The sequence below is a fragment of the Pituophis catenifer genome, unplaced genomic scaffold (assembly GCF_029215685.1).
Source record: "Pituophis catenifer annectens isolate HBS135680 unplaced genomic scaffold, rPitCat1.0.hap2 SCAF_1, whole genome shotgun sequence".
NCBI lineage: Eukaryota > Metazoa > Chordata > Lepidosauria > Squamata > Colubridae > Pituophis > Pituophis catenifer.
Genome location: NW_027256881.1, coordinates 282,869,215 through 282,881,370, shown reverse-complemented (window position 1 = coordinate 282,881,370; position 12,156 = coordinate 282,869,215). Strand labels below are relative to the sequence as shown.

The 12,156-nt window shown below is 35.4% G+C and overlaps 1 protein-coding gene across 1 annotated transcript in view; it reads right to left on the bottom strand.

Annotated features, from left to right (window-relative positions):
* Window positions 1-12,156, bottom strand: part of LOC139311357 (cytosolic phospholipase A2 epsilon-like) — a 50,113-nt gene that overhangs the window by 16,793 nt on the left and 21,164 nt on the right. The window contains exons 4-11 of the mRNA XM_070935778.1: window positions 11,165-11,296; window positions 9,868-9,908; window positions 9,418-9,460; window positions 6,874-6,937; window positions 4,528-4,685; window positions 3,097-3,174; window positions 2,169-2,206; window positions 92-251 (exon numbers count right to left, since the gene is read on the bottom strand). Of these exons, the coding sequence (XP_070791879.1) occupies window positions 92-251; window positions 2,169-2,206; window positions 3,097-3,174; window positions 4,528-4,685; window positions 6,874-6,937; window positions 9,418-9,460; window positions 9,868-9,908; window positions 11,165-11,296 (714 nt within the window). The remainder of the gene's footprint in view (window positions 1-91; window positions 252-2,168; window positions 2,207-3,096; window positions 3,175-4,527; window positions 4,686-6,873; window positions 6,938-9,417; window positions 9,461-9,867; window positions 9,909-11,164; window positions 11,297-12,156) is intronic.

Genomic DNA, 12,156 nt, shown 5'->3' with positions numbered 1-12,156 from the left:
GGAACTGGGTTGATACTGAGGGTTGGACCTCAGTCCAACCCTCCAAGATCCCTTCCAGCTTTATTATTCTGTTACTCTGTTATCCACTTACTTCATGATCATTCAGGCCTTGCCCCAAAGGAAGAATACTTTTCAGAGTTGCAGCTACCACTTTCTTTCGTTTCTGCAGGAAATTATTTTCGTCTGAGCACAGACCATATCCTAGGCGCACATCAAGAGCTTTTGGTGTTTTAAAGAACAGCCCCTGGGTCCTAAGGTAGGCAGGAAATTCATTATAAATGTTGCTGTATTGTATTGGCTTAATCTACCAACGATCATTTATTAATCTGTGGGAAGACTAATCATATACCACTCATTGTATCAACCTATGAAAAGCCTTGGAAATAGCTTCATTGTGAAACATTGCAATATCAGGGCCACGACAACTACTTTTGCAACAACCTGGGCAGACAATTAACCAGACATATAGAGAGAAACAGGGAAATGATTAGAAGCCAGCATGGATTCATTAAAAATGGGTCATGTAAAACAAATCTTATGGCTTCCTTACACAATGTGATTAGACTGACAGACCAAGGGACCACTACAATCACTTAAATTTCACTAAGGCATTGGATAAAGTAGATTGTTGCCTCTTTCTTGATAAATTGGAACATTGAGCCTATCCAACAAAATGTTTTTCAGTTGTGTGAAATGTTAGTTTCTGCATTTAAGCAGGAAAAGATAGATGCATATATACATGAAATTGACAGTCCTCAACTTACAACCAGTTGCATAACAATCATTCAAAGTTACAATGGATTCAAAAAATGTTATTTATGACTCATCTTTGAAACTATGACTGCCACACCACTGCCATGGTCACATGATTACATTTTGGGCTCTAGCATTTATGACCAGCTGCAGCATTCTGGAATTACATGATAACATTTTGTGAAGTTTTGGGGTGTTTTGGGAGAAAATAAGGCAACTCCCCCCCCCCCCATGGATAAACTGGATTTAGACTTAAGATCATGTGAGTCAGTACAGTCGGAAACAACTAGAACCATTTGGAAATAGGAAAACTAATAGGAAAACAAATTGAGACAGGAAACCGTATAATATATTATTATTAATAATCAGTAGAATTACTGTACATTCTCCATTTTTTCGCGCAGCTCAGGCAGCATATATAGCAACACCTTCTCCAATTTTTCCCACAGTTACAACTTTGTGGGCTGCTTTGATCTGAGAGAGAATGACTGGCTTTCAGTCACCCAATAAACGTTCATGGATAGCTCTAGTCCTTCCAGTCCTAGGGAAACGTCTTAACCACTTAACAAGAATCCCCCCTCCTTTTTTTTCTTTTTTTTTTTTTTGGTTGTGTTATAATTTCCATTTTACTTGGGCATTTTATCTGCATTTCTAGGAGCAGAATTATTCCTTCTTTTCTTAACCTATTTGATTCTGCCTCTGTCTAGACAGATCCTTTTTCTTAAGTCTGAGTGCATTAAGACAAAAATGTGATTGAAAACAAATATTTTAAAGTAACAAATTATGTCTACTCAACCTTCTGTAGCAAAGTGTATCTATAAATGTAAACAATTTTCATTGTTTATTTTTCAAGATCTGTATTCAGAGATACTTCTTACTATGCATAATCAAATGGTATGAAGAAATTAACTGCAATTTAGTATGTTTATTTTTTCTAATTCTTTGAGGAATATATTGATACCATTCTGTTTTTTCTAAACAAGGAGAAAGGCAATATTCACATATTCATATCTAAACAAAGAGCAAATAAACATATTTCAGATGTGACATATACCAGGAGTATAGGTATACTCCTTGGAAAATGTTGCCAATTACGATTCCCTCATAAGTGACAATAGCAGGGTGTTGAAAGTGAATATGGCAGCCAATACCATGCAATCAAAACCTACTTCCCTTTTTAATGTGTTACATGTTTTAAAAATGGAATTAGGTTTTAATTGCTTGTTCATGGCTGCTTTTATGGCTTTTTTGAGTGCTGCTATTCACTCTTCTAGGCAACATGTTGTCAGTTAAAATTACTTTTCATATTAAAATCACATTAGGTTGGTACTACATTAAAGCAAGACATATTAAGACCAAAAGAATTAGACAATGTGTGTGAAATTATAGTTCAGGATTATAAAATGCCTCCTTACCATTCCTTTGCCTTCACACTCAAATCAAATATTGTGTCCTAAAAAAAAAAAGTAGGAAATAAAAGGTGGTTAAATGCTAGACAATGTTTATGCTTTCATTTCTTTCAGTTTTAGAATACATTTTATTTTCTCAATAATATATATCTTTGTGGCTCAGTAAGAGTTTCAATGTGCAAAGAATTAGACACAAGCAATTGCCTTCATCCTACAGTATAACAAATTGGAAGCTTTATCTCAAAATTGGATAGATTAACCCTCACATATATTCCTCCAGATCCAGGTTTTAACCTAATAATTATATATTTAATATAATAGTTAAATAAATAATTAAAGATCCAATCAGATTTACCTGATATAAATTAGTATAGATAATAGAAAAACCATCTAACAAGATCATTTAGATAGCCATAGGTTCATAACTATATTGTAGATCTTTATTTGTTTCTTATTAATTTTTTAAATTTAAATTAGGCAAATGAAAAAACAAGATTTTCTTCATGATTGACTAGTGATCAAAAGAACTCTTGAACCCAGTCATAATGCAATAAGTGAAGCTTAGCTGAAATACTAATTTATGAAGAAAAGTGGATAATATCTGAAACTCTTTAATCAATTATATCCTCCTGCCCCTCCTTGGTGCTGCATAATGCTACAAAACCTAGCATAATCTGGATTATGGTTAAAAGTTACATCAAACAACAGGAATAATAAGAAAGAATTGAAAAAATATTCTTATGAAAATGACAGTACAAGTGGCATGTTAGAAGCCAATAACATTGGGCATTATGATATAGTCACATATGTGAAAACACTGGCCCTCTTTGTCCAATCTTTGCCCAATCTTTATACCCATGTTTTCATATTATCTCTTTGAACTAAAAGTATATTTCCATATTTTTGTCCTAAAAAGGCAACAGCTGATTCTCACCGGTGCTATCGTCACTTTCTCATTTATTGGAAGTGAGTTCAAAGGAACAGTTGTTGATTCATTGCTTTGTCTGGAAATCTGCATGTAAAATAAATAAGTTCTGCTGGTTACTGACTGTGATGAAATCATTTGAATTTCAATAAATAAGTACATTTCTGCTAGAAAAAAGTGTGACAAGGAATTGGCTGGGGCTAGAATAGCTGTTGTGATCATGAAGGAATATTTGATGCCCAGGAAGTGGAATGACCACTGCTTGTCTCAGCACTAATTCTTTTCAAGCTATTTAAGCAGGGACTTCAGCAACTTTGGCCTTGTTCTGATTTTTGGAAGTGTTCTAGATTGACTACTAATGAGTGTTCTTTGATGGCAGTCAATTGCTCAGCCCAAATGTCTGGTCCCCCTCCCATCAAACTACTAAGAATTATAAGGCATTTCCACCCAACCCCAAAGTCACATTTGTACTGACTGATAAGCATTCTCATCACAGATGCCAAGAAATTGACCAATATGCCATCCCTCCTACTATTATTATTATTATTATTATTATTATTATTATTATTATTATTACTATTACTATTACTGCTATCATCATCATCATCATCATCATCATCATCATCATCATCATCATCTGGCATTGTTACAGTATCCAGGAGACCACAATGTAATTGTAGAGTAGTAGTTTGGCTTGTCAAGGTACCAGCCCTATTATAAGACACATTTATGTGCTTTCCAAGGTACAACACAGGAGGGCAAGCTGGCTTCATACCAGAAAGTGTGGCACTTCCTGCAGCATCACCCAACCCCCCCCCCCCTTTCCTGGAGCTGCTTGGCAAGTGGGCACCACAACAAGGAAGGTTCAGAGCTATCAGGAATCTGACTGAATGCACAGAGCATTCAGAGCAACCAACTCCTCTCCCCACCAAAGTGGTACCTATCTATCTACTTGCATAGAACATGCTTTCAAACTGTTAGGTGGACAGAAGGTGAAGCAAGTGGCAGGAGCTCATCCTGCCATGCAATGCTTGGGCTCGAACTGCAGAGCTGAGACCATCTCCAGAGTCATTAAGTCACTGAGCCACCATGCCTCTTACTTCCATTCCCTCCAATGAGGCTGTACAAAAAAAAAATGATGGTCCAACCACTGCCCCAGTCCTACCTCAAAATTGCCATCTCAGGTTTGCTGTATGGGGTGGAGTATAAATAGGTAGTGGCATTAAAGACACCAAGTTGTGCCTTAAATCCAGCAGTCAGGATTGGAGAACAGTATCAAGGTGCAAGAATTTATTTGCAAAGTTTCCCCTGAAGCAGCAGTTGAAGCAGAGGTGGCTTAGCTGCTGGAGGCCTCCCTGGACCAACAAAGTTGTGGAGACACAGCTATGCAACACACTCTCAGATAAGCACAGGCTATAAGCATGGAGACAAGCAACTTACTGCACAGAACTGTCTTCTTGGCAATTCAATGTTAAGATCTGATTGGTTGTATTTGATATAGTGAAATTTAGCAGGAGAAGCAGGGCAAAGCCAGTAACCTAAAGAGAGATTTTGAGCTTCTTCATAGGATCCATCCACTGAAAGAGTAAAAGGTCTTTCTAAATGAAAGACAAAACAAGATTGAGATTAATTAATGATCCTATGAAAATATGCACAAACATTGAAAATGCCATTTAGATTCCTTGATTAATGAAAATTTCTAGGAAGGAAGGAAGGAAGGAAGGAAGGAAGGAAGGAAGAGAAGAGAAGAGAAGAGAAGAGAAGAGAAGAGAAGAGAAGAGAAGAGAAGAGAAGAGAAGAGAAGAGAAGAGAAGAGAAGAGAAGAGATCTTTGTAAAATCCCCCTTTAATTCCCAGTCCCAGCTCCATACTATTTTGAAGATTACTTAATGTTTTTTGGGAAGCGCAGAATTTAACAAGAACCAAGGAAATTAATCTCCCCCCCCAACTTCTTTCTGTGAGTAGAACTTCATTCTCTGATCACTTGATTCAATCATTAGATTGGAGAGCAGCATAAATCAAATTTATATTCTGTTGGTATGTGGATTCCAGCATAACATATTAGAGATCCCTTTAGAATATGAAGGATATCAAACCATGCAAAATGGTTTTGAGAGATATTTCTTTTAAAAAATATCTAAGAGCACATGTAACAGACCAAATCTAGATACTGAAAACAGTGATGAATTAAGAAGGAATGAATAACCACCTTCACAATTAGCCATTGCCATAAAATAAAGTAAGATGACATATATGGAAACTGACTGTTCCTTTAGTGTCATCCCAGCCACCCCAGGAGAAATATTGAAGGATATTGCTCTGGTATTGAAGTGACATACAACTGCCAAGAGGAAGGAGATGTCATGTGATCCTTTGCTTCAGGCATCTAATTTTCATAAAGCACTCCAGATTCTCTCATTTTATTGCTGGATTAGAATATGCAAGGAAACTGTATCCCTGAAAAGGTAAGATGAGTATTGTCCCTGTCTTAAGTAACAGAGTTCAACATAGTTCTAGGGGGCAACAAAAAAAATGTTTTTTCTCAAAACATGAATTATCCAGAATGTTTGCTATATTAGGATGTAATTAAATAGCACATTGTAACTACTTGGCAGTACAAATCAAATGGGGTATTACATTCCACTGGATGTTACATCCTTATTGCATTTTTACGAAAGCTACTCTTTATAACATCTTTGGGAAGGAGTGATTAAAAAGGGGACAGATACAGATCTGGTCTTTTTCTATAGATTTCACCAAATCTGCACAACCATATGCAGCACCCCACTGTGGGGAGTTTATGGTGAGATTTGCTAAATGTTGGATTCTACAAACAGAAACTCGAAAAGTTCTGTGAACCTTGGGATAGGCTACAGTTCACAATGAATAGACTTGATGTTGTTTCATAGGTCTCTGATGAATCTTGTAGGTGAGCTATGAATCTTATTTTACATTTCTGAATTTCATCTGTACCACACATTCAGTACATAAACAGATCCCTCCTCCTCTACTAATAGGAATAATAACATTTACTTTCCTTTCAGAAATGTAGTAATAATTTCACTATTTTAATGGACATGGTTGCAACTGTTAGATAAATGTTACATGCACTTTTTTAAAACTTCAGTTGTGTATTTAAATCCAAATAAATTAATTTTAATAAATCTGTCCCATGTTAGAAATAGATAAAAATAAATTGAGACATATACTGGCATATTTTTATATATGTATTATAGAACTTCTGAAAATGTATTGTCATGAGATTGTCATGGGAAAATAATTGCCCTTTTTCTGATCCCACTGGATGATCCATCAGCAGAAAAATCTTTCTAGATTTAATATAATCAACTGTCTTATAGAGGCCTATAAAAAATTACATTTAAAATTAAATGGAGAAGGGGATGTCTAAAATAAATTGCAAAAATGACAATGTATTAATTATGGGTTCAGTTCAGCAAATTATCCAAAATGCTTTGAATGGTAAGGCCCAAAATTGTTGAGTTTGTCAACACTTTCTAATAAAAGTCAAAATCCCTCTTTGCTAGGTTTCATGCATGTCTTTTCCCCCATTTAATCCAAATTAATTCTGAATTTTGCTCAGAGAAGATGCACTGTTTGTCAATATTTTACTTTTCTGCAATGTTACTAATGCAATTAAAATGTTTTTGAACATTCCATAAATTCATAGCAGTTCAGTATGGATTGGGAAGGGAACAGCTTGCAGAGAGGAAAACAAAATACTAATCGGTCCTTTTGCATAATATAAAAATCAAAAGTTGCAATTTACCTGATAAGATACCTTTTCTTCTTCCCCCATTCACTTGAACTTCTAAACAGGCAACTTCACGAGACTGTATAAGATTTGTTATTTTAAAAAATGTAATAATAAAAGATGTTGTATAGGGCAAAGTTACATTTTTATACTTCTATCCCATGAATCTGTTATGCAGAATGACATGAAATTTAAATGGTACATAAGACATCAGGCCCTAAGCACTGAATTTATTTATAAGCACTGTGCTAACAATATGCACGAATGAAGCATATGAAGGAATAATTAAGCATGGCATTTTGATTTCTTTAAAAACCTTTTTCGTTTCTACTCTCTAGTCAATTTCCATTTGTTTCCAGATTGCAAGATATGCTTCAGGCTTGGTTTTTCTAAGTTTAGTATTTAAATTTACAAGTATTTGAATAAATCCTTTCACAATAAAAAGCAAACCTAGTAGGTGTGAAAGGCTAGCATAGCTTTGTTTCTACTTCCCCCAGGCCGTGAAACTAAAATCAGATACTACAACAACTAAAAGTGTGTCCAGGTCATCTGCTTGTTTTCTGTCTTCCAAAGTGCCCGCATGTCTTGGAAATAATAGAGATAGAAGGAGATGCCCGGATTTTATACTTTCAGAAAGGGGGGGGCTCATCCGCCCTCTGGAACGACCTCCTCCTAGAGATACGCACAATACCAGACCTCCGGACTTTTCGTCGGGCCCTGAAAACTCATTTATTTCACCTAGCCGGGCTGGCTTGATCCCATCCGTTTCGGTTTTAAATTTGAAATTGGTTTTAATTGGGTTGTTTTAAATTTCGGGCCAAAATTATTTAATTACCTTTTAAACTGTTTTTTAAATTTTGTATGCTCTTTTTATCTCGGCTGTTCACCACCCTGAGTCCTGCTGGAGAAGGGCGGTATGCAAATCAAATAAAAATAAATAAATAAATAAATAAATAAATAAATAAATAAATAAATAAATAAATAAATAAACTTGTAAATCATTTTTCAATTATCCATTTTAATCACTCAATCAGCCAGATGTTCAGATTGGATTTGGCATTTTTGTCTACCTATTGAGTTCTTACCAAAGACCTGTGATAGGCAAATCTGGATATTTAATGGTATTATAGATATCAACGTAGGATGGAAGCAGTTCCAAGTAGCCGCCTTCTGCAATTGACTAATGACAAATTTGTCAATGCCTATGGTGTTCAAGTGGTGCTCCAGTTGTTTTGGGATTGCACCAAAGGTGCCTGTTACTATTGATACTACCCTTGCTTGCATTTGTCATAGTCGTTCTATTTCTATTTGTAGGACTTTGTATTTTTTTATCTTCTCCAGTTCTTTCTCTTCTCTTCTGCTGTCTCCAGGCATTGCCACATCCACTATCCAGACTTTTTTATCTTTCTTATCGACAACTGTTAATTCCGGGTATAATGTGGCAGGTGCCTGTCTGGATTCTGAAGTCCCAGAGCAACAAGCACCTGCCACATGACACCCCAGACTTAACAGTTGTTGATAAGAAAGACAAAAAAGTATTATTATCATTATTATTATCTCTTTTATTCATTAAACATGAAACTCAGTCAACTGAACATTCAAAATGTATTATTATTATTATTATTATTATTATTATTATTATTATTATTATCATCATCATCTAGATTTTTTATCCCTTATTATTACTTTATAGGTAACTCAAAGTGGTGCACATACATAATACTCCTTCTACCTCCTACCATATTCCCCACAACAACCCTGTGAGTTGGGCTGGGCTGAGAGAGAATGTCTGGCCCATTCCAGTCAGACTGGATTCATCTTATTTTTTTAATGTTAGTTTCTTTTTTACTCTTGTGTGCATGCTTTGCTCCCTGCCTTTCTTTTTACTGTTTACCATTTTGCTTGATAAATTTTGGAGAAGTACAATTTTATATTCTAGTTCTAATTCAGCTAATCACACCAAATACAGAATTTAGGATCTTTTTTCATTGTGATACTATTATCTTTTGTATGGGGGTTGTTGTTATTTCCAGCATCATTCCTTCTGAATAAAAGATTGTATAACCACACGTGGCAACACATTGCTCAATTTTCCAGCTAGCTATTATCTTTTGAGCAATAGAAAAAAAATGTTCATCCAGGCCTTGTTCTTCTTGCCCTAACCTATTTAAGCCATAGAACAGGCTATCCTAAGCAAATATTTATACACTAACAATGTATTTTTTATAATGTACATATCAATAGAATATGTTGGGAGGCAAAGCTTGATATGAGTGCAATTTCTTGATAGCACTCTTCTTCCCAATATCAAAAAATAATAATAATTCAGTACAAATATTTGCTGTTTTCTAGCCCTCAGATTGGGGAAGATCTGATATATGACTCTTCTAGCCCAGGCTTGTTCCAACACAAGTGTTTCAGTAAATTGTCCAAGTGAACAATTTCTACCCAATCACCCAGAGGAATGTTAAGATGGGCAGCAGCTGAGCATCCTCAGTTTAAGATGCTTCCCTTCACCAGCTATTCAATTCAAAAGCTAGAGTAAAATAGCAAAATTACCACTAAGACTCCATTGGTATGAATTTTTTCTGGAACATCAGGGCTGAAAAGGAAAAAAAATATACATTATTTCAATCGATGTTTTAACAAGCAGGGACAATATTCCTTCTGACATGCTTGTAATCTTCCATGCGTCAACTCCATAACTTGACTGCTCAGACTAGATATTCATTGGACTTCATGAGGAGGAACATGGTCTTACTGTCTCCATCAAGGAGTATCTGGGCTTAGCTCAAAAGCCCTTTATATGGTATTCTTTCCAGAAAAAGTGGAAGCAGGTTGGAAGGGATGCTAGAACTACTATGATCACTGAGGAAAATGACACTCTTCTATGATTGCCAGTTAAATCTGGATGCATATTGACAGTAGTATCTAGTAGGTAAGGTCTAAAGCAAGCTGTCTATGCCAGCAATTCCCTTTTATGGTTCACCTTACAGCTTTTGCTCTTACCTGCTCTCCATTGTGAATTCAACTTCTAGTTCCTCCTTGCCCTGAAAATATAAAATAAATACAATGTTTCATATTTTTATACATTTCTGCACATTCCTTTAGGAACAAGCCCTTTTAATGCTTAAATAAGGTTCCTTTGCAGAAACATACCATGCAACCAGGTCCTTTCCTCACCAGTACCACTGCCTCCAATACCCACAAATTAAATATAGATGGCTAATTCAAGGAAACCAATATAACTGAATAAGGTAATGCTTTGTCTCTTATGTATAATATTTACTGAATATTTTTTACAGATAGAGTGATCTATATACCTGGAAGCAGAAAGGTAAAAACAAAACAAATATTTCTTGTAATTTTTTATATGACATACTTCAAACCAGAGGCATCCAGTAGAAACCACAGTGATGTTACAGACATCACAGCAAATCAAATAAAAACATCCAATTTGCACATCATTTGTATCATTTGCACAAAGATATTGTTGCGCACATGTTATTACTTATCTCATCTGTGTGTCTATGCTCCTCATAAAGGATTTGCCACCCAAAATGAAAAAAGAAATGGAAATAAATGGAGAAAATGAGTTTATTATTAATCTGTCTTAATTTAAAGGCTATTCATGTGGCTATCACTTTGTGACATTGGTGTCCATATGCCTGATTTGCCTAAAACATCTCAACTCCAGACCAAAATATTTAAAGGAGAATGGACACCGCTCGCATTAGTGATAATGTGGACAAAAATTTCCTGAGTTTTTCTTCTATTAGAGAAAATCCTGCATTTATCTTCTACCAGTCCTTATTTAGACGGCTGGAAAAAAGTATTTGATTTATGTGTTATTTGTAATTGATTAAGAGTTAAGTATGATATCACTGGTTTTATTTGAATGTCTTGTTTCTCATTGTTCCATCACCTGTCTGATGACCTGTAGCTACCCTGGCTTCCCATGCTTCTATTAAATCCCAGGGAAAGCCCATGTGGGCTTTTCAGTAATGGTTTTAACTGTCATCACTAAAGAGAAGTTCTGCCCTTGAAAAATTGAGAATCTTTCCTACATTGGACAAATTCAAAGACTTTTTAGCCCACAAAAAAAAAAAAAAATCCAAAAAACTATTTGCTGACTAACTACAGCTCATAAGTTACATATTTGATATGAAAAATACTATCTTATGCAGACTAAACATCCACTTTTAATATGGCTCCACATTAGCAGAGTGAGAATGTTATGAAAATCCAGAGAAATGTGTCTTTTCCATCAAGTGGAAGAAGCAGGTTTGTTAAGTTTAGCAGTCACCTTTGGATTCAGCTGAAAGCTCAGGGGAACCGTTTCTCCAAGTTGGATTTTAGATACATCAAACATAACAGTCAGGAGGTGGTCATCTTCTGTAATTTTGTCTTCATCATAGACTTTAAATTCTAAAATATTCTGGAGAAAGAACAACAAAAAGAACTTCAGAATTCTATCCATGACTTAGGCTAGCATCCTGCCTCAACCTATTTTTCTCCTTTGATGTTTCATTTGTTGTTAGGCAACAAAAGAGTGAACATTAGTTTGCAAAAATAATGGAGCAATTATACTGTATGTACCAATAGCACAGTGGCAATAACACTTGGTAATTATTGCTCTTAGTACTTAGCGTTAGTTTAGTATTTAGCAATAGCACTGAGACTTTGGAAAAGTGCAAAGAAGAGCAACTAAGATGATTAAAGGCCTGGAGAACATTTGCAGGAATTGAGTATGGCTAGTCTAGAGAAAAGAAGGACTAGCGGTGACACGATAGCAGTATTCCTGTATTTGAGTGGCCTCCACAAAGAAGATGGGATCAATTTATTTTACAAAGCACCAGAAGGCAAGACAAGAAACAATGAATGGAAACTAAGGAGAGAAGCAACCTGGAATTAAGGAGAAACTTTTGGCAGTGGTTTACTCTCCAAACTTGTTTCAATTTAGTTTCTGAACGTTTCGTTACCAGACTAGGTAATATCATCATCAGGATTTTCTTGTCTTATTCTCCTTAGCTTATAAATGATTAGTCATTTGAATGTCTGGATTCTTATGTATAATGACCAATCAATAAGAGAACCAATTAGTTGCTCAGAATTTAAATATAATTCCAAACAAACAACTAATCACATGACCAACTGACCACACTGGCACACAAGACATTTATAAGCGAAAGAGAATAAGACAAAAGAATCCTGCTGATGATGTTATCTAGACTGGTAACGAAACATTCAGAAACTAAATTGAAACAAGCTTGGAGAGCAAACCACTGCTAAAATCTT